General features: G+C 31.2%; 2 protein-coding genes across 2 annotated transcripts in view; one reads left to right on the top strand and one right to left on the bottom strand.

Annotated features, from left to right (window-relative positions):
• Nucleotides 1-269: 269 nt before the first annotated feature.
• mrps35 (mitochondrial ribosomal protein S35) lies at nt 270-14,815 on the bottom strand. The gene is made up of 8 exons (XM_051100415.1): nt 14,644-14,815; nt 14,256-14,302; nt 13,974-14,141; nt 9,731-9,791; nt 9,477-9,616; nt 7,026-7,135; nt 6,223-6,292; nt 270-774 (listed from the first exon to the last, which is right to left on the bottom strand). The coding sequence occupies exons 1-8, from the start codon at nt 14,786-14,788 to the stop codon at nt 499-501; spliced, it is 1,017 nt and encodes a 338-aa protein (XP_050956372.1). The 5' UTR covers nt 14,789-14,815; the 3' UTR covers nt 270-498.
• A 4,277-nt stretch (nt 14,816-19,092) lies between these two features.
• The window catches only part of kcnq1.2 (potassium voltage-gated channel, KQT-like subfamily, member 1.2), a 224,154-nt gene continuing 220,290 nt past the window's right edge, over nt 19,093-22,956 (top strand). Inside the window, exon 1 of the mRNA XM_051100084.1 lies at nt 19,093-19,218. The gene's annotated coding sequence lies outside the window, so the exon portion shown is untranslated. The remainder of the gene's footprint in view (nt 19,219-22,956) is intronic.

The raw sequence follows: 22,956 nt of genomic DNA on the forward strand, positions 1-22,956 counted from the left end.
TCTGATTTTTCAATCTAAATATATTTGTTAAAAAATAAAATTAGCATGTACCCAAAGGTGTAAATACAAATAAAGGCTAAAAACATTGATACATTTTATAATATATGTATATAAAATATACATTTTTGAATATATTTAAAAATAAACATTTATTTGTATTCTGTATATGGTGTTAAAAACATATTTTGCAATTACCATTTTTTTGTCTTTACTTAACTGATTTTGATAAACTAAGTAGACTTTTATTGTACTTTTAAAAAACAAAATGACAAATCAGACATTGTTTAACATTACAGTGCTGTTGTTAATTTATTTTTGATGAATGTAGCAGATTTTTGCATATAATTTAAAAACAACTAAATCATCAAAACAATAGAAACAATGCATGGCTCACTGGTGGAAAAAAAGTCATTTTACTGCTTTTTTTAACATTTTTAATATGAAATTGTACATGTATTTTCACAGAGCTCACAGGCTGATGGTTTTTTTCTGCGTTCCTCAGATATTAAAGAGCTTCTTCACAGCCTCTTTATATTTCTGTAGATTTTCCTCGGTCTCTCCCTCGTTCTTGAGTTTGAGCACCGTGTCTTTGTACTCCTGCACTGCCGGCTGCCCTAGCAGCTCCTTCCTGGTTCCCTCCTCCACCTCATCCTTCGCTCCAAGCGGTCGCATGCGCAGGAGTGTGTCCAGAATGTTCTTTTGGGACGGACTGTCTTCCCACTCGTACTCCTCCATATCCGCACGTGTCTTTTCCTGCTCCCACGCCTCGGTTTTCTGTAAAACACAGTGATGGGAAAAACAGTTTTAATAGACTGATAGTGAAAGTGAAATCTTTGCATTGCATTGTCAAATGCGCTGCACCAAATGCAATAGTGAAAATAATGACTTTACGATTGCTAGAATCATCAGATTGTTGCAACTGTGACACTGTGCAATATCAGTGGTCTTTCATGCCTGTGACTGTATGCTAACACATTTTACGTGGAAAAACGTGTAAGTCTCCCCTGTATGGGGGGGAAAAATATTTTCAGATATATTTTTTAAATATATTAAAATTCACACAAAATGGCCAAAATTTGATTTTATATATATATATATATATATATGTGTGTGTGTGTGTGTGTGTGTGTGTGTGTACTTGTTTTTGCTACTTTGCTATTTTTCTTTCGTAATTTTTTGATGCCTAATTTTTCTAGTTCAATCTAAATATATTTATATATTAATATATGTGTATATTTTAAATATTAAAATGCACAAAAAATTGCCAAAAATTGATAATATATATTTAAAAACGTATTTACATAAAATGTTTCTGAATATATAAAAACAAATGTTTATTTTTATTTTGTTGTTTTTTAATTATTTATTAACATTTAATAAATGTAATTATAATTATATTTCCTTACATATATTTAGCATATATTTGAAACTTTTTTTTTTTCCATAAATAAGCAAAAAAAGATGGCTAATACAGATTTTATTTCAACATTATTATATTTTGATAGGTTTTAGTTGTGTATTTTTAGGTTTTTGTTTTAAATATATTTTGTTTTATATTCCTTGTGCTAATGAAAATCTGTCTATAATCTATAATCACTTGAGGCAAGTTACCAAAACAATATTAAAAGACTCTCCTCATAGGAGCATCAACTGCAGGACTTTGAAAATATCAGTCAGAACTTCTTCAGAGGCTCAAATTCATTGTAAAAGCATTTTTTGGATCAGCTGATGAATTCTGGCATGATAAAAATGCCAAGCAGATTTGGAAAGGAGCTGCTGTAATAAACACGGCTACTTAAACTCGATGAGCAGCTCTGATTTCTCTTCACCTAGCACTGAAAACACAAAGAGACGCCGCTGAACATTCGCTTAAGCATTTGAACGACTGCCACAAACTTTTAAAGACGGCTCGAGTTTGATAAGAACCCTTGGAGTCCCTCCTTTGCCGAGCCAAAATTTTCTCAATACTTCCCATCCTCAATGACAAAAGCGTCTTTGTGCGTATGAAGGCCTCTGCGTGCCACGGGGCAGATAACCCTCGCACCGGTGCAGGTGCTGCAGACTAATGACTATCAATACAGCTCCGTTTCCAAACATCCTCCATTCCTCTCCCCGAATCGCCCGGCCGCGGGGCACTACTTAGGGAGCGACTGATGGATTAGGTGGTTTCTATGGAGATGAAGGTGGTTTGGCTGGATCTTGAGGATTTGATTAGGACCATTGACCCAAATGATTCAATTTAGCCGAAGAGGCAAATCAAATGCTTTGCGACTAATTGATGAGATTGGCCTTTCACTTGAGAGAATGGGAGTGTAATTGAGGACCTGACTGAAGACATGGAGACGCTCGGTGGTTTGCTTTCCAAAGGCCACCGCTGTGGCCGCTTTAACCGCTCTGATGCTCGGGAAAGAAAACATGGGTTCTTGGAGAGTTCTTCTATTGAAGAAACACCAAAATCAAGTGTTAAAGTCAACGCGAAAACAAAATAGACACCTTTTCCACTTTTATTTTTCAACTGAGACATTCATTTCTGTGCATTTCACTATATAGTACCAAAACTTTATATTGTGTGTGTGTGTGTGTGTGTATATATATATATATATATATATGTATATTTATGTATATGTATATGTATATGTATATATATATATATATATATATATATATATATATGTGTGTATATGTGTGTATATATATATATATATATATATATATATATATATATATGTATATATATATATATATATATATATATATATATATGTATATATATATATATATATATATATATATATATATATAACCATCATTTTTCAATGTCTATTTTTTTTTGTTTAATCTAAATATATCTATAGTGTTCAAGAAATTAATTTTTAAAATTAAAGATATATTGCTAATACAGATTTAACAACACAAATATATTTTGATAAGTTTTAGTTTTAGTCTAAATATATCTATATTGTTCAAGAAATAAATTCTGCACTTACCCAAAAGTGTTAATACACAAAAAGGCCAAAACATTTATGTATTTTCTATATATATATATATATATATAAATAAATATATCTTTGAATATATATATAAAAATGAATATTTTTATTTAATATTTTTATTAGATTTGTCAATCTAAATATATTTATGTTGGTTAAAAAAATTAATTGTGCATTTACCCAAAAGTTTTAGTTAATTATATTTAAATTAAATTCAAAATTATATTTTCATATATATTTATGTATTTTCATGGACATTTTAAAATGTTTTAGCACCTGATTAAAATTAAATATATTTTAAATGAGAAAAATATATCTTGTATATGTCCCAATATATTTCCATGAAGTCAAGCTGTATTATTTATTTATTTATTTCTGCTTACATTTTTTTCCATTTCAGAAGTACACCGCATTGCGAATGACACGTTGCGCTGACTTCACGACGCATTAAAAACCAAATGAAATGGAAAAAAAGGGGTGATATTTAACCTCAAGAAACACATCCAGGCCACATTTGTTCCCAAACCTCTTCCAGTCAATGTGAACACAGTTTGAATGGATTATCCTGTAGCCGCATTGGCAGCTAAATCAGGTCTTGGAGATACAATCACCCTCGTGGTCGGGAACAATCGGCCGCTTTGTGGCGTCCCGCCCCCCCTCCCGTTCCCACCCGACGTCACTCTACCCCGTCCTGACCGCTCCGAGCAGCCACTATGCTAGCCATTGTGCTAGCGAAAGGCCAGCGGACACCGTTACACTTCCCAACCAGGATGGCAAACAAAGCTCGCCCGTGGCTCTCAGCCAGGCTTTTTAGTGAAGCTAAGAACACAGTTACACAACACCAAAGCCAGCCAGTCTCCAGCGACAAGAGCATGATGGGAAAATGCACACATCTTGAGCATTTGTCGCATTTTATTGACACCCGATCCGTTTTTTTGCTCGTCGGCCTTGTCTGAATCTAAAAGGTCACGTTTCGTTACTCCTCCAAGATGCTTTAAGAAGATCATCTGCGTAGGAAGCCTTCAGTTTGCTGACTTTGAGAAGTTCAAGTGTATAAATTACAGCGCCCTTGTCCTTAATCTGTGTTTTATCAAACCGCGCCTGCTAATTCATCCTCTGTTGTGCTAATGAGGTGAATCATGCGATACCCGAAGGTTACTAATCTCTTTTTCGAGTGTCACTTAATTCACAAAGGAATCTGTCACATTACATCTGTCGTCAATTAAATAGCCCCTCTCAACTTTGATCGTGAACTCGGCGTAAGCGGAGACGGTTCTTCCGCGCAGATATGACGTGAATTATTGATGACGTGTTTCATCGGGCTGTAATGAGAATCTTCTGAGGTGCCGCCAGCTGCTTTTTCCAATGGAATCTCCCTGTCAGCCAATCAGACGCTTCCATTCAGCCACCATTTCCACTCTCGGGTTGCTCATTGGCCGAGACAGCTGTCAATCATCTAATCAGCTGAAATATCAGGTGGATAATCACGACACTGACTGAGTGATGGTTTGCCAGGAGAGGTTTAACGGATTGCTTTCACTTAACATTTGGGACCAAGCTCAAGGTAAGAATTAAAACTCAACTCAAAACTGAAAACTAAACCAAACCCCAATTAAAGATAAAAACAAGTCCTCTCAAAACAAACAAAAAAGAGACATATGTTTACATTTAACTGCTAATATATTTTAAAATATATTTACAAAGCATACATTTTAGTTTCTAATTTTTTCTTTCTTTATTTTCAAACAAAATATATTCAATATATGTTCAAAATATATTTTTTATTTCTTACCAAAAATGTATTTTAAGATTGAAAATGTGTTTTTTTCCAGCATTTTGTAGTATATTTTAGCTTTTGAAGGCTTAAATTAAATATATTCAGTATGAAAAACAGTTTACAACATATATTTAGCATGTATTTGAAAACTATTTTGCTAGATTTAATGTCTAAATAAATAAATAAATTTGCTAATTAAAAAAAATAAACAAAAAAAAAAAAAAAATACTTGAAAAAAAAAATATGTAAAAATAATAAATATAATACAGATTTTAATATATATTCTGATAATTCCTGTATTTATTTTATTTACCTAAAATGTATTATATATTATAGTTTTTGATGGTTTAAACAAAATATTTTACATTTGAAAACTATATTTCCTACAGTACATTTGAAACTTATTTAAGCCAGAAATATAAAATTGTCCAAAAACAATTATATATATTACCTATACCGCACAGTTTACAACATATATTTAGCATATATTTAAAAATATATTTGGCTAGTTTTTATGTCTACACATACATATTTTATATATCTAAATAAATTTAATTAAAAATAAACAATAAAAAATAAAATATAAAATAAAATATAATATAATAAAATGAAATTTCATTGAGGAAAAAAAAGTAGGGTGGCATATATTTGAAATTTTGATCTGAGACAAAAATATATATATAAAAAAATATCAGTTTCCACTTTTTCAGGCCTGATAAAATAAAATAAAATAAAATAAAATAAAATAAAATAAAATAAAATAAAATAAAATAAAATAAAATAAAATAAAATTTCATTCATAGAGGAAAAAAATGTAGAGTGGCATATATTTGAAATTTTGGTCAGGAAAAAAAGATTATGTAAAAATTATTTCCACTATCACTTTTGCAGGCCCCTAAAAAAATTTATATAAAATAAAATAAAATTCCAGGTTTCCAAATTAATTTCAATCTAAAAGCAGGGCATGTAAAAACACAAAGTGCACTGTCAGTGTTGTGGATTCCCAAGCTCTGTTCCTTTCTTTATTTGCACCCCCCTCATCCTGTCGTTTTATGTCGTCCCACAGGGGGTCTTGGTCATGGAAATTGACCCCGCCACCAGCGGGACCCCACTGAAAGTTTCATAAGAGTTTAGGTACAATAGAGATGTAAAATATTCATGACAGACATCAGAGAGACTCTCTTGTGATTCAAACACACGAAGACGAAAAACGCATCAACCTCCATCAGACAGAAGCCGATCACAATCCAGTCGATGTACTGATACAGAAATCGCAGTGATCAATAATGATTAGAGGTGTTTGCTAAGCCAAGTGAACTGACACTTCAAACTATATAATTGCCAATATCAAACTTTTAGGGAACAATAATTATATATACACAATATGCACAGCTAATAAAGCACAAATGCATTTCATTTCAGCTTGCTGGAGAGAGTTGAGGGTTGCAGACTCACCCAGGACTCGTGGTAAAGCACGGTGAGGAGGTACATGGCATAATCGTAATTCTGCTGTCTCAGCGGGCAACTACAAACACACAAACAAAGAACATTTTAAAGAAGTCCACTTGTAGAACAACAATTTACAAATAATGTACTCACTCCCTTGTCATCCAAGATGTTCATGTCTTTCTGTCTTCAGTCGTAAGGAAATTATGGTTTTTGAGAAAAGCATTTCAGGATTTTTCTTCATATAATGGACTTCATTGGTGCCCCGAATTTGAACTTCCAAAATGTAGTTTAAATGCAGCTTCAAAGGCTCTAAATGATCCCAGCCGAGGAAGAAGGGTCTTATCTAGTGAAACGATCGGCCATTTTTGTCGGAAAAAAAAAAAAAAGTATACTTTTTAAGCACAAAAGCTCGTGTAGCACAGGTTCTGGGATGCACGTCCACGATGCTACGAATTAGTGATGGGTCATTCTTGAACGATTCTTTCATTTTGAATGAATCTTCAATGTGACTCGGAAAGAACGAGTCGTCTCAGGGAGTGATTCATTTAGTAGCCTTTGAAGCTGCATTTAAACTACATTTTGGAAGTTTAAAATCAGGCACCAATTAAGTCCATTATATGGAGAAAAATCCTGAAATGTTTTCCTCAAAAATCATGATTTCTTCACAACTGGAGACAGAAAGACATGAACATCTTGGATGACAAGGGGGTGAGTAAATTATTTGTGAATTGTTGTTCTGGAAGTGGACTTCTCCTCTTTTTTAAATGAGTTAAAAAAAAACACAGAGAATATATCTCTGTATCACTCACCTGTCTGTGGTGATTGTGAGCGTGTCCGTGTCTTTACAGTATCGCTCTTCACTGAGTTTGATCATCTTCTTTCTGGCGTGATCATCCAGATTCAAGCTGGAGAGCTTCACCTGCAAATGGTAGAAACAACTTTTAACTACCTTTTTATTTAAAGAGTGTGTTTGATCAGGTAAAATGCATCATAATTGAGAATACATAAGGTATACAGTGCAGTCAATAGTCATTATCACACAATTAAACATGATAGGATGATCAGGACCCTGCTTATTACATGGCTATCTACCAAAAATGTACTTTTTATTAGTTATAAGCATGGTTATGGCTAATCAAAACTAAAAACATAAAACTATTTTCAAAACTTGAAATGAAATAAACTTTAACAATTTTTTTTTAGTTAGTTGGCAAGACATTTTCACATTTTTACTTGGTTTATCTAAAGAAATAACTAAAAATACTAAATAACTAAAACGGAAATAAAATTAATGAAATATATACATAAATAATAATACTAAAATTAACAAAATATTCATATTAAAATGAATAAAATATATAAAAATAAAAACTAAAATAACAAAATACAAATGACAAAAACATAAAATCACTAAAATTAAAAAAAAAAATAAAGTAAAAAAAAAAAAACTAAATTTATAATTTATATTATGTAATAAACAACAAAATCTGATTATTTAATACAATTAAAATGGAAACAGAAAATCTAAAAATAAAAACTTAATGTATTAAAAAAAATAATAATAACATGAAAATAATAACAAAAATATAAAATTTAATTAAAACAGAATACACACACACACACACACACATATATCTTCAGTTTTTATAGTTTTTTTTTTTACTAAAAGTCTTAAAAATAACATTTTCTAAAACAATTTCAAATATTAATAAAAACAATAATAGTATCTCAGTGGTACTAAAATAACATGCATATAAAAATACTAAAATGACAAAAACAACAAAATCATTAGAACTTCAATGAAAATTAAAATGGAAACAGAAAATATTTTTAAAATAATTTAATAATTTTTTTTTAATAAATATAAATAAATATAAATATAAACACAAAACACACACACACACACACACACACATATATATATATATATATATATATATATATATAAACAATCAAACTTCAACAAAAGTTTTAAAAAAATTAAAAAATATTAATTTTAATTATAATAGTGGTAATAAAATATGGTACTAAAATAACATAAAAATACTAATGAAAATGACAAAAACAAAATCACTAGAACCTAAATGCAAATTAAAATGGAAAAAGAACATCTAAAAATAAAAACTTAAAACTAACATAAAAAAATAAAATGTATAACAAATATTAATAAAAACTATAATAGTATCTCAATAATACTAAAACAAAATGAAAATAACAACAAAAAATATTAAAACAAAAAAATAATAAATTGTAACACAAATTGATTAAAACAGAAAATTAAAAAAAAAAAAAAAAAAACATTAAAATGTTAAAAGAGAAAAAAATTAAAACAACATTTCTTAAAAATAACATTTTCTAAAAAAATATTAATTAAAACTATAATAGTATCTCAATAAAACTAAAATAACCCCGCTAATAAGCACAGTTCTGACAGACATTAAACTGGTTCTGTAGGAAAGTCTCCTAGTCTTGTAAGTTCATCAAAGGACGACGTCCATGAGTCGCTTAATCCAAATCTTGAGCAGTTCTCCAGCAATCATTTTCACTTCAGTTGCACTTGGCGTTCCTCCAGTCATCTGAACAGACTTTCTATTAAATCTTATTCCTCCAAACAACAAACCCTCAAAAAGCACAAACTGTTATGAACAACTTTGCTCTTTAAATCCCACCCCGGATTGGCACAAACACAACCCAGTGTCGTCACTAAGCTCTCTCGAAGAACAAAACAATAGTGCGCAATGCAATATCACTTGATTTATATGGGGTTTTCTAGCCGTTTCTGTTAAGAAAGGATGGGGGGAAAGACCCTCATCCCGTAAATCTGCCCTTTGATCCCCTTCACATCCAGCCCTAATCCAACGGGATTAACGTCAGATGGCGATTCCCGGTTTTTTAGGCAGATGGTGAGAGATTTATAATAAATCACACATTTCAGATTATAAATAAAGAGAGAATATATTGCAAAATCAATGAGGGCATCACGCATGTCTTCAAGTAACAGCATTTCATTGACGAGTAAATCCATTTGTTGACAACAGTCAGTGTTTACTCGAGCAAAAATGACTTTATTATTATCCAGGATCATTTAATTCTCCTGTAATTTTTGTAACATACTAAATACGTTTAAGTGTAAATACTGAGCCTATAATCATAAATAATTATGCTAAGAGGAAACAGCAAAAAAAATAAACGGAAAAAGTCCATCTAACTTTCATCAAAGAATAATGTCTAAAAACAGAACATAAATAAAACCGACAGACCTTCAGTGTCACTATCCTTGCGTCTGGGTTTCGCAGAGACAATCCAGCGGATACAGATTCCTTACTCTGCACCTGGATGGGGAAATGCTTCATGCATTTCTCATCTGAGTCGAGGGCAGACGGCCACTCTGTACAGAATTCTGGACAAATAAATGAGGGAAAACACACTTTCATATCACTTATTTACACACATATTATCTGCATGTTATCAACTGCTGTCCAATAGTGAAAACTTTATCAACCAACAAACTCACGCTTCAGGGCCTCACAGTGCTTCTTAATGGCAACCGGGGTTAAGTGTAAAAAGTTTGGAATCTGAAAGACATTAAAGCATGTGATTAAACAATTGTCACGTTTTAGTGTACAAAAGTTTTTGAACAGTAAGATTTTTGATGTTTTTTAAAGAAGTGTCTTCTGCTCACCATGCCTGCATTTATTTGATTCAAAGTACAGTTTAAACAGTAAAATTTTGAAATATTTTTACTATTTAAAATAACTGTTTTCTATTTGAATATATTTTAAAATGTAATTTATTCCTGTGATTTCAAAGCTGAATTTTTAGCATCATTACTCCAGTCACATGATCCTTCAGAAATCATTCTAATATTCTGATTTGCTGCTCAAAAACATTTATTATTATAATTATGTTGAAAACAGCGGAGTAGAATTTTTTCAGATTTCTTTGCTGAATAGAAAGTTCAGAAGAACGATTTGTGTATCATTCGTCCATTCGTTTTTTTGATTTAATACTGAAAACAGAAACATGACAAAAAGGCTCCATTTTCATTTTTTCCAGAAAAACGAAAAACAAGAATTAAGCTTGATTTTTCATTTTTCTTTCAGGGTGGAAAAATGAATAAACAGCTGCACCAGTACGGGTTGTGTTGAGCCATTCGTTCGTGTGGTTATTTGATGAGAAAATGATTAAATGTAGTTGCAATAAAGCAGAAGGGACAGCAGAAAGGGGCGTTTCGTTCTCACCCACGTGTAGAAATCAAATATTCAAGCTGTTTATTCATTTTTCCACCCCTGAATGAAAAACTAAAAAAAAATTAAAAAAAAAAAAAATCACGCTGAATTCTTGTTTTTTGTTTTTCTGGGAAGAAAGAAAAAATGAAAAAGGAGCCGTTTTCTCATGTTTCTTCTTTCAATATTAAATAAAAAAAAAATGGACGAATGATACACATATTTTTATCTGAAATAGAAATCTTTTGTAACATGTTAAAAGTCTTTACCATCACTTTTGATCAATTTAAAGCATCCTTGCTAAATAAAAGTATAAATTTCTATTATTTCTCCCCCTTTACAATCAAAGAATCCTGAAAAAATTTACTCAACCATTTTAAATATTGACAATAATGATAATAAAAATGTTTCTTAAGCAGGAAATCAACATATTAGAATGGTTTCTGAAGGATCATGTGACACTGAAGACTGGAGTAATGATGCTAAAAATTTAGCTTTCATCACAGAAATAAATTCTATTTTAAAATTTATTCAAATAGAAAACAGTTATTTTAAATCGTAAAAGTATTTCAAAATTTTACCATTTTCGCTGTACTTTGGATCAAATAAATGCAGACTTGGTGAGCAGAAGACACTTCTTTAAAAAAAACATTCAAAATCTTACTGTTCAAAAACTTTTGACTGGTACTGTATTTGCAACAAAAAGACAAAAGACAAGCAGAAAAGGTACGATTAGCATCATTTAAAGCGTCAGTTCACATTAAGGTTTCTAGAGTCTATTATTTTCTAGTTCAGATGGCTTTCCATTTTTGATTTTAGCAATTCTTTCATGTGACAGAATAAATGGAATTTCTTAAATCAAGACATTTTAGGTCTTCATCCTACAAACTGACCTTATAGATATGCTCTGCCATATACATCATAATGCACAAACAGGGTTTTATGAAGGTAAATGTAAGGGTTTCAGACTTTTTGAGACCAAGTTAAAAAAAAAATTAGATAAGGGTATATTTAATGGAACAAAATACATCAGTATATAACAATAACATATCAAAGTTTGAAAATACAAAATGATCTTGTTTTCTGAGAAATATATCAAAATGAAGCAAGTTTAAAACAAAAACAAATCTTCCAATGGACTTCCAATAACTTCATTAAAATGGAAAACAAGTTTTCATACCTTACTGAAAGACAGTTGCTTTTGTTTTAAGCATACACTCACTTAATTTCTCAAAAAACAAGACCTTATTTGTTCAGTTTGCATCCCAATAAATGTATCAATTTATGGATGTTTAGATCAGTATTGGAAAACAAAACGATATACTGAGAAAAATATTCAGTTTTTGCAATGCATGCAACACTTAATGCCATTACTTTATGAATTTAAGACTTTCTACTCTGATTTAAGACCTTTTTAGGCCTTAATTTGTTTAATTCGTAAAAGATGCGCATCAGAACATAAACATATAACAAATAAATATGGTATATTGCACATCCGCTTGAGTTTCATTTGTTTTTTCAACAGATGTCGTTTAAGTCTTTAAATACCTACAGATATGCTCTGCCATATACTGTACATCATAATGCATGATCGGGGTTTTATGCATGCTTTGTTAAAGCAAATTTAAGACTTTAAGACCAAGTAAAGAAAAATTAGGGAATAAAATACATCAATATGGTCTATAAATGTCTTATATTAGCAACACTTCAAAGCTTAAAAATGCAACTTCAAACAGATCTCCATGACTTTTTAACATTTATTTTACCAAAAAAAAAAAAAAAAAAAAAAAAAAGACTTGAATAGCTATGCTTCCAACCACTAGAATATGTAAATAACTAATGTTTTTGCAGTGCATTCAACATTTAATGCCATTACTTTATGAATTTAAGAATTTCTACTCTGATTTAAGACTTTTTAGGCCTTAATTTGTTTAATTCGAGAAAGATGCGCATCAAAAAAATAAACATAACAAATAAATATGGTATATTGCACATCTGCTTGAGTTTCAGTTTTTTTTTTTCAACAGATGTCGTTTAAAAGTCTTTAGATACCTACAGATATGCTCTGCCATATACTGTACATCATAATGCATGAACATTTTCTGCAGGATTTATGAAAGCAAACTGAAGACTTTAAGACCAAGTAAAGAAAAATTAAGGAATAAAATACATCAATATGATCTCTAAATGTAAATGTCTTATATTAGCAACACTTCAAAGCTTAAAAATGCAACTTCAAACAGATCTCCATGACTTTTTAACATTTATTTTACCAAAAAAAAAAAAAAAAGACTTGAATAGCTATGCTTCCAACCACTAGAATATGTAAATAACTAATGTTTTTGCAGTGCATTCAACATTTAATGCCATTACTTTATGAATTTAAGACTTTCTACTCTGATTTAAGACTTTTTAGGCCTTAATTTGTTTAATTCGAGAAAGATGCGCATCAAAAAAATAAACATAACAAATAAATATGGTATATTGCACATCTGCTTGAGTTTCAGTTTTTTTTTTTTTTTTCAACAGATGTCGTTTAAAAGTCTTTAGATACCTACAGATATGCTCTGCCATATACTGTACATCATAATGCATGAACATTTTCTGCAGGATTTATGAAAGCAAACTGAAGACTTTAAGACCAAGTAAAGAAAAATTAAGGAATAAAATACATCAATATGATCTCTAAATGTAAATGTCTTATATTAGCAACACTTCAAAGCTTAAAAATGCAACTTCAAACAGATCTCCATGACTTTTTAACATTTATTTTACCAAAAAAAAAAAAAAAAGACTTGAATAGCTATGCTTCCAACCACTAGAATATGTAAATAACTAATGTTTTTGCAGTGCATTCAACATTTAATGCCATTACTTTATGAATTTAAGAATTTCTACTCTGATTTAAGACTTTTTAGGCCTTAATTTGTTTAATTCGTGAAAGATGCGCATCAAAAAATAAACATAACAAATAAATATGGTATATTGCACATCCGCTTGAGTTTAATTTGTTTTTTAACAGATGTTGTTTAAAAGTCTTTAGATACCTACAGATATGCTCTGCCATATACTGTACATCATAATGCATGATCGGGGTTTTATGCATGCTTTGTTAAAGCAAATTTAAGACTTTAAGACCAAGTAAAGAAAAATTAAGGAATAAAATACATCAATATGGTCTATAAATGTAAATGTCTTATATTAGCAACACTTCAAAGCTTAAAAATGCAACTTCAAACAGACTTTTTTAACATTTATTTTACCAAAAAAAAAAAAAACAGCTTGAATAGCTGTGCTTCCAACCACTAGGATATGTAAATAACTAATGTTTTTGCAGTGCATTCAACATTTAATGCCATTACTTTATGAATTTAAGACTTTCTACTCTGATTTAAGACTTTTTATTTGTTTCATTTGTGAATGCTGTGCATCAAAACAATAAATATAAAACATAAATATTGTATATTGCACATCTGCTTGAGTTGTTGTGTTATTTTTTTTAAGCAGATGTAGTTTAAAAGACTTTATCACCTTTATTAGTTCCAGGTTGCCCTTCTTGGCAGGCGGTACGCCTCTCTTCACGGGATATCCCATCCGCACCGGCAGGGGAACGGCAGACGGCTTGAAGGGCGCCGCAGTGGGGTAAACTGCGGTCCAGTCTTGATCCACGGCCATCCGCTCAGTCCTTGGCTCCCCAGCCTGTGTGATGCGATTAAACTTGTTTGGTTATCATTAACCTGAGTCATAAACCAGATTGACTGGAATACAGACACACTGTATTACAGTTATGATGGGGTAAAGTGTAATAATAACCTGTCTCTTTGACCTCCGCTGACCCCGAACACCTCTACCTGCACCTTCTGTAATCAGACATTCAATGAGTGTTGAAATTCAGCAACTTTATTAAAATACATTAGGTAATATTAGACCGTAATAAACCATTTAGTTAAACACAACATGCCAGAGGCCGATTATCATATTCATATACTAGCATTTACTTAATACGTCAAAGAATACAATGGTAGTACCACGTTCAAAACATTTTAATATTATGACAGTAATGTTAGTTAAATGTACAACGTCTTTTAGTAACGTAATGTCATATTTTGTAATACATAACAATAATAATAATAACAAACATTGTAACTCTCCTCAATACTGTAAATAGCTTAAATAACAGAGGATACGATACGATATTTACCTGTTTCTGTGGCCACGGCGCTTGTTGAGAGGACAGAGGAGATTGAAATCCTCCTGCTGAATGAAATTAAACTATATAATCCATTAATGTTACAGTTTATTTTGCATAAGGAGGACAGCGCAGGGTGAGTGATGGACGCAGCCATGATGGAAAAACCTTCAGCGTGCCTACGGCGGCCCGGATGGACGCAAATAACGCGAAGCTAAAAATGTGAGACAAACGAGAGTGAACGTTGTGCTTGTGAGAACTAAAAAAACATTAATATTCAGTCGATATCAAAACACAAACGAACCAGACGTTCTGCTTTTAATTCAAAACAATATTTAAGGGTACTGTACACTACATACTGTAGTACTGACTATAGTGAGTTCATAAACTAGTACTGCACTAAACTGTAGCAAGTTTATGATTAAAACAAGAACAAATCTGTCAATGGACTCAGAAAAATCAACTTTTCATACCTTATTGAAAGACAGATGTTCTTGTTTTAAGCATAACTCGCTTAAATTTGTTCAGTTTCTCAAAAAACAAGACTTGATATGTTCAGTTTGCATTTTAATAAATGTATCAATTTAAGGATGTTTAGATCAGTATTGGAAAACAAAACAATATACTGAGGAAAATATTCATTTTTTGCAGTGCATGCAACATTTATTGCCATTACTTTATGAATTTAGCGTTTAAAACAACTAGATACCCACATTAAAAAATACTGCGGTAAACAGTAGTATTTACCATTGTAAACTGTAGTAAATTGTAGTACACTGTCGTATATTTTAGTATTTACTACACTTTGTTAACTTATACTACAGTATACTGTAGTATTGACTATAGTGAGTTCATTAACAAAAAAATACTGTAGTATACTGTAGTATATTATAGTATTTACCACACTTTGTTGATTTATACTACAGCATATGGTAGTATTGACTATAGTGAGTTCATAAACTAGTAAATACTGTTGTAAACTGTAGTATTTACTATAGTAAGTGGTAGTAAATTGTAGTACACTGCAGTATATTATAGTATTTACTACACTTTAATTTATACAACATACTGTAGTATTGACTATAGTGAGAAAACTACAGTATACTTTAGTATACTTTATACTTTAGCATACTAAAATATAGTACACTGTGGTATATTATAGTATTTACTACACTCTGTTTATTTATAATATACTGTAGTATAGTATAGTGAGTAAAACTAAACTAAACTGTAGTAAATAATGTTGTAAGCTGTTGTATTTACTATAGTAAACTGTGATCAACTATAGTACACTAAAATATAGTATACTGTGGTGTACTACACTGTACTACACTTTAATTTAAACTACAGCATACTATAGTGTTAACTATAGTGAGCTCATAAACTGTAGTATTTAGTATAGTAACTGTAGGACGTTGTATTACACTGTAGTGTATTATAGTATTTAATACATTTTGTTAATTTATACCACAGCAAACTGTAGTATTGACTAGTGAGTTCATAAATTGTAGTAAATACTGTACTAAATTGTAGTATTTACTGTGGTAAACTGTAGTAAATTGTAGTACACTGTAGTATATTATAGTATTTACGACACTTTGTTAATTTATACTACAGCATACTGTAGTATTGACTATAGTGAGTTCATAAACTGTAGTAAATGCTGTACTAAACTGTAGTATTCACTATAGTAAACTGTAGTAAATTGTAGTACACTGTAGTCTATTATAGTATTTACTATACTTTGTTAATTTATACTACAACATACTGTAGTGTTGACTATAGTGAGTAAAACTACAGTATACTTTAGTATACTTTATACTTTAGTATACTAAAATATAATACATAGTAGTATATTATAGTGTTTACAATACAAGCTGTCGTATTTACTATAGTAAACTGTGATCTATAATCTAAAATATAGTATACTGTGGTGTACTACACTGTACTACACTTTAATTTAAACTACAGCATACTTTAGTATAACTATAGTGAGTTCATAAACTGTAGTATTTACTATAGTAACTGTAGTACATTGTAGTATATTATAGTATTTAATACATTTTGTTAATTTATACTACAACAAACTTATTGACTAGTGAGTTCATAAATTGTAGTAAATACTGTACTAAACTGTAGTATTTACTGTGGTAAACTGTAGTAAATTGTAGTACACTGTAGTATATTATAGTATTTTACTACACTTTCTTAATTTATACTATAGCATACTGTAGTATTGACTATAGTGAGTTCATAAATTGTAGTAAATGCTGTAGTAAACTGAAGTATTTACTATAGTAAACTGTGGTATACTGTAGTATATTATAGTATTTACTACACTTTGTTAACTTATACTACTACAGCATACTGTAGTACTGACTATAGTGAGTTCATAAACTAGTACTGTACTAAACTATAGCAAGTTTATGATTAAAACAAGAACAAATCTGTCAATGGACTCAGAAAAATCAACTTTTTCATACCTTATCTCAAAAAACAAGACAGTTTTCATTTCAGTAAATATATCAATTTAAGGATGTTTAGATTAGTATTGGAAAACAAAACAATATACTGAGGAAAATATTCATTTTTTGCAGTGCATGCAACATTTAATGCCATTACTTTATGAATTTAGCGTTTAAAACAACTACATACCCACATTAAAAAATACTCTGGTAAACGGTAGTATTTACTATAGTAAACTGTAGTAAATTGTAGTACACTGTCGTATATTTTAGTATTTACTACACTTTAACTTATACTACAGTATACTGTAGTCTTGACTATAGTGAGTTCATAAACAAAAAATACTGTAGTAAACTATAGTATACTGTAGTATATTATAGTATTACCACACTTTGTTGATTTATACTACAGCATACGGTAGTATTGACTATAGTGAGTTCATAAACTAGTAAATACTGTAGTAAACTGTAGTCTTTACTATAGTAAACTGTAGTACATTATAGTACACTGTAGAATATAGTATTTACTACACTTTGTTAATTTATACTGCAACATACTGTAGTGTTGACTATAGTGAGTAAAATTACAGTATACTTTAGTATACTGAAGTATACTTTATACTTTAGTATACTAAAATATAATACACAGTAGTATATTATGGTATTTACAATACAAGCTGTCGTATTTACAATAGTAAACTGTGATCAACTATAGTACACTAAAATATAGTATACTGTGGTGTACTACACTGTACTACACTTTGTTAATTTAAACTACAGCATACTTTAGTATTACTATAGTGAGTTCATAAACTGTAGTATTTACTATAGTAACTGTAGTGCATTGTAGTACACTGTGGTATATTATAGTATTTAATACATTTTGTTAATTTATACCACAGCAAACTGTAGTATTGACTAGTGAGTTCATAAATTGTAGTAAATTCTGTACTAAACTGTAGTATTTACTGTGGTAAACTGTAGTAAATTGTAGTACACTGTAGTATATTATAGTATTTACTACACTTTGTTAATTTATACTACAGCATACTGTAGTATTGACTATAGTGAGTACATGAACTGTAGTAAATGCTGTAGTAAACTGAAGTATTTACTATAGTAAACTGTGGTATACTGTAGTATATTATAGTATTTACTACACTTTTACAGCATACTGTAGTACTGACTATAGTGAGTTCATAAACTGTAGTAAATGCTGTAGTAAACTGAAGTATTTACTATAGTAAACTGTGGTATACTGTAGTATATTATAGTATTTACTACACTTTTACAGCATACTGTAGTATTGACTATAGTGAGTTCATAAACTGTAGTAAATGCTGTAGTAAACTGAAGTATTTACTATAGTAAACTGTGGTATACTGTAATATATTATAGTATTTACTACACTTTTTTAAATTTATACTACAGCATATTGACTATAGTGAGTACATGAACTGTAGTAAATGCTGTAGTAAACTGAAGTATTTACTATAGTAAACTGTGGTATACTGTAGTATATTATAGTATTTACTACACTTTTTAATTTATACTACAGCCTACTGCATAGTGAGTTCGTAACTGTAGTAAAATTAAGTTTTTGCTATAGTAACTGTATAAGTATAAACAGTATAAACTATACTTATGTATCATAACTATACTTAATGTATCATAATGTAGTACAGTGACAATCAGTGAGTTACTATATTCAATATTGTTGAACGACTACAAATTACTTCGATTGTTTTTATAGTTTATATTATTTTTTAATATTGTTATTAGCGAAAAAATCTTTTTTTTTCCTCCTAAAGAATATGGCGTAATCCTCTTTACATGTGCCAGTGCCGAAAACGTTTGGATTTGTGGATGCTTATGACAGATATTTCAAAAGCGTCGTCCGTGAAGTGAACCCGCCTTGACAGACGTCTACGACGCGCGTCAGGTGTGCGCGCGCTCTCAGCATCTCTCCACATGTGTTTCACTCACAGCTGCATCACAGATAGACAGCTGAAGCACATCTCCTCATCACTGCAATTAAAGCGTTTACTTCAGATGATGATGATGATGATGAAGAACTGACGCGCAGTTTTACGCGAGAGTCACCAGGAGCCCTTCTGGAGAGGTACTGTTAATTAAAAAGTTAATTTATTTAATTTTACAAAGTGTTGTCGTCTATTTATGACAGATTAATAATGACCTTTTTATAGTCTTGACGTATGAACTGGAAAAGGGTCTTTTTGACATTTCACAGTTAAAATTCGTATGTAGCGTTGATATTAAGATAAATACGAGCTGAATGTTTATTATTGTGGCTATAAATACAGACAAAAAGGCATTTATTCGCAAATAAAATAGTCTATTTCTGTTTTAAATTGAACATAATCATAACCTTTTCTGAGCTTTTCTATGAACAAAATATGCAAAGAAATGTATGATAACTTAGTACGTAATAACAAATAAATAATACTTGTATTAGTATTTAACCTAGTCTTGTTTTTTTTTTTACATTGAACTAAGACGTTTCTATATATATATATATATATATATATATATAAAACAATGAACAATAGTATATTTATTACATTTTAAGGGGAATAAATGCTGCAAAGAAATATTATTGTTTTTTTATGATACCCGTGTTAACTAATGTTACTGTAAATAACTGTATTGTAAAATCTAACTATAATAGTGATTTGAAATGGTTTAAATGCATAAATAACTTAATTGCATAAATAACATAAAGATTTATATATTCTGTAAACTCACAATATCTCAAACAAGTGTCATAAATATATCATAAATGGGCTTTTAAGTAAATAATATAATATATTATATATTTTATATGCTCTATGCATATGCATAAAAACAATGAGTGTGAAAGACATTATTATCAGAAATAATTTAATGCTTTTTGTAGAAACCTATTTAATCCCACTTGTTTTGGTTTGATAACTTGAAGAGTGACTGGTTTCATTCATTTGCTGCATTCGTGCTTCATGCACACATGAATGAGCGTGAATGTGTTTATCTCTCTGTCCACTAAATCCTCTTGACACGCTCTGACTGAGAGTGGTTTCTATCTCTTGACATTGTGATCTGCAGCTTAAAGCGTCTGAAACTATATCTGCGAGCAGCCGACGCTGTAGTCGCGGCTTCTGTCAGCGGCTCTGGCACTGTGACTGACAGACATGGCAGAGAGGATGGCAGGGTCCTGTTTCGATTTGTCTCCACTCACAAAGCTTTTTTCCAGTGGCTTTGTGTGTCCATCCGTTGGTCATCTCATGATGGATTGGAGATCTTGTGATTTCTCTTGACCTCTTTAATGAGGGTGTTTTACTCTTCTTCTTCATTGCTCCATGACTGAGGAAGACTTCAGTGAAATTACAATCAGGCAGGAGTGATGACAGTCATTCGGCGCATGCTTAGTAGATTTTTTGTCCTGTCTGAGTAAAAACAAGTGTTATTGGTGCATTTTGAGAGACATTGTAGCAAAAATGTGCATTTAATCAAATAAGATTTTGAAATATTATTACAATTTCAAATAAGTGTTTTCTCTCATGATCAAAGCTGAATTTTCCGCATCATTACTTTAGTGTCTTTAGTGTTTAGTGTTTAGTCTTTAGTGTCACATGATCCTTCAGAAATCATTCTAATATGCTGATTCGCTGCTCAAGCAACATTTCTTATTATAAGTGGGTGACTTTTCACTACTGTTAAACATGATCTCATGGCGCATGTGGCTGTCAGAGGAGGGTTATGGATGTGTCTGGTGATCTTCAGTGCATCCTCATGCAATATTAACCTGTCTGAGATTGTCTGAGCTGCTCCTTATTTAAACCTGCAGACTTGGAGCATGTCATGACACCTCATGAGTTAATGTGCGCTGTGACTTCCCAGCAACTGACGATCAATCAAATGCAACCCAATACACAAGATGAAATATAGCTGCAAGCAGCGATTACCAGGGTTCAAGCGCTTTAAGGCATTTTAGCACATATGCAAAAAGACTTTATTTTTTTTGTTGCAAATACAGGTAATTTACCATAGAAATATTATGTTTTATAAAGTTTATGACCGTTATTGTGCCAGCTGTGGTCCGATCTCTTTAAACTTTGCATTCTAGTATCACCTGTCGCATGTGCTCTGCAGGTTTGGTGAAGTTTTGAGTTTTCCTTTAGGCTTTATAGGATTTTGGGTCAGTTTGGACAGGCCCCTTTTCTAAACGAGACCATTATAGATTCCCAAAGGGTAACTTTTAACTTTTTTTTTGATAATTATTGACCTGGAGAGTCCAGAGAATTGTACTGTAGTGTTTTTTTTCCAGATTGAGCAAAAAACCTAGGACAAGTTCGCAAAAGTAGTTTTTTCTCAATCGTTTAACAAACAATTTAATTGACAGCAGTGGTTCTAGAGGCAAAGTTGTCTGAAATAAGGAGTTCTGTCATGTGATAAGAACAACGCGTATATGTGCGGAAAAACCGCATAATGCACAACTGTTTACACCCTTGAAAAACACGACAGCGCCCCCCCCAGTGTCTAATTTATTTTGGATTTCTCTTGGGACAAGATAGACAAAAAATAGACAAGTAAAACAGGCCCACCGAGTTTCATTCCAATGGACATCCTTTAACCATGTCTAATACTGAAAGTGCTCAAACTTCATCGGCCAATGGCAGCCATGTTTTTTTGAGATATGCAAATATCCTTTTATACACTTGTGGCATTTGCATGAAGACCGTGCAATTTTCATGTTGATAGGACAAATGGTTGTGTCGGTATAGCCATTTTTATGTCCCCCCCCCTCTTATAGTGCCACCAAGTGGCCAAGCACTGCGATTTTTGTTCTTCAACTTCAGATTGAGCCCTTACATACACTGCCCTCCAAAAGTTTGGAAACGCCCTAGAAAAGTGGGGTTTTGGACAATTTTGGCATGAATCCTTTTTAATTTGTGATCATTTTGCACTGATAAGGGACAAAACAAACTACGAAAACATATTTTATTACATAAACAGTTTATACATAGAAAACAATTACATTTTCGATTCATCAAAATATCCACCATTAGGAGCTATTACAGCTCTGCATAATCTGGGCCTAAATTCATTGTATTCTAAACTTAATTGCCAATCAACTGTTAAAGCTATTAAAGTGTGCTGACCCAAAAATCTTTTAAAAACCTGGGCCAAGATTAAACCAGTAACCAGGCATCACAGCTGGCAAAGGGGCATGTCTGACTTTGACATGTATATATTGCCATTATTATGTGATCAAAATGAAAATTATTATTGGTGCTCTTCAATAATAATGTCAAGTTACTTTAATGTATTTGTACCAAAAAATTATAAGGATTTGCTGATATCGTCCAAAACCACACTTTGCCAGGGGTGTTTTCAAACTTTTGGAGGGCAGTGTAAGTGTTCTGAGTTTTTGCAAAGATAACTCATTCCATTCAGGAGTTACATGCATTTTACTAAACGTAGCCCTGCCCCTTTCAAAGGTTTTGGCGTCCCTTTGCGACAGTGAGTCGAAAGTTCAACCTTTTTTTGATAATTATTGATATTCACTCTCCAGAGAATCTTTCTGCACTGGTTTGGTTCTGATCGGGCAAAAAAACTAGGAATAGTTTGCAAAAGTAGGTTTTGCAAAAAATCCAAAATACCTGAAAAAGCATGCGTTTTGTCTGGTGTGAGGAATTATGACAGATTTTGAGTACTTCTGTACATTTTTAACTTTAAAACGTTACTTCCGGCTAAAATACGAGTCTATATGTATTGCTTTCTCCAGTGAAAAGTCATCTTGTCTGAATCAGGAGAGAAATCTGCACAGATCAAGCACCGTTTACAAGCCAAAATAGCTCTA

Source organism: Labeo rohita, chromosome 25 (genome assembly GCF_022985175.1).
Source record: "Labeo rohita strain BAU-BD-2019 chromosome 25, IGBB_LRoh.1.0, whole genome shotgun sequence".
Taxonomy (NCBI): Eukaryota; Metazoa; Chordata; class Actinopteri; order Cypriniformes; family Cyprinidae; genus Labeo; species Labeo rohita.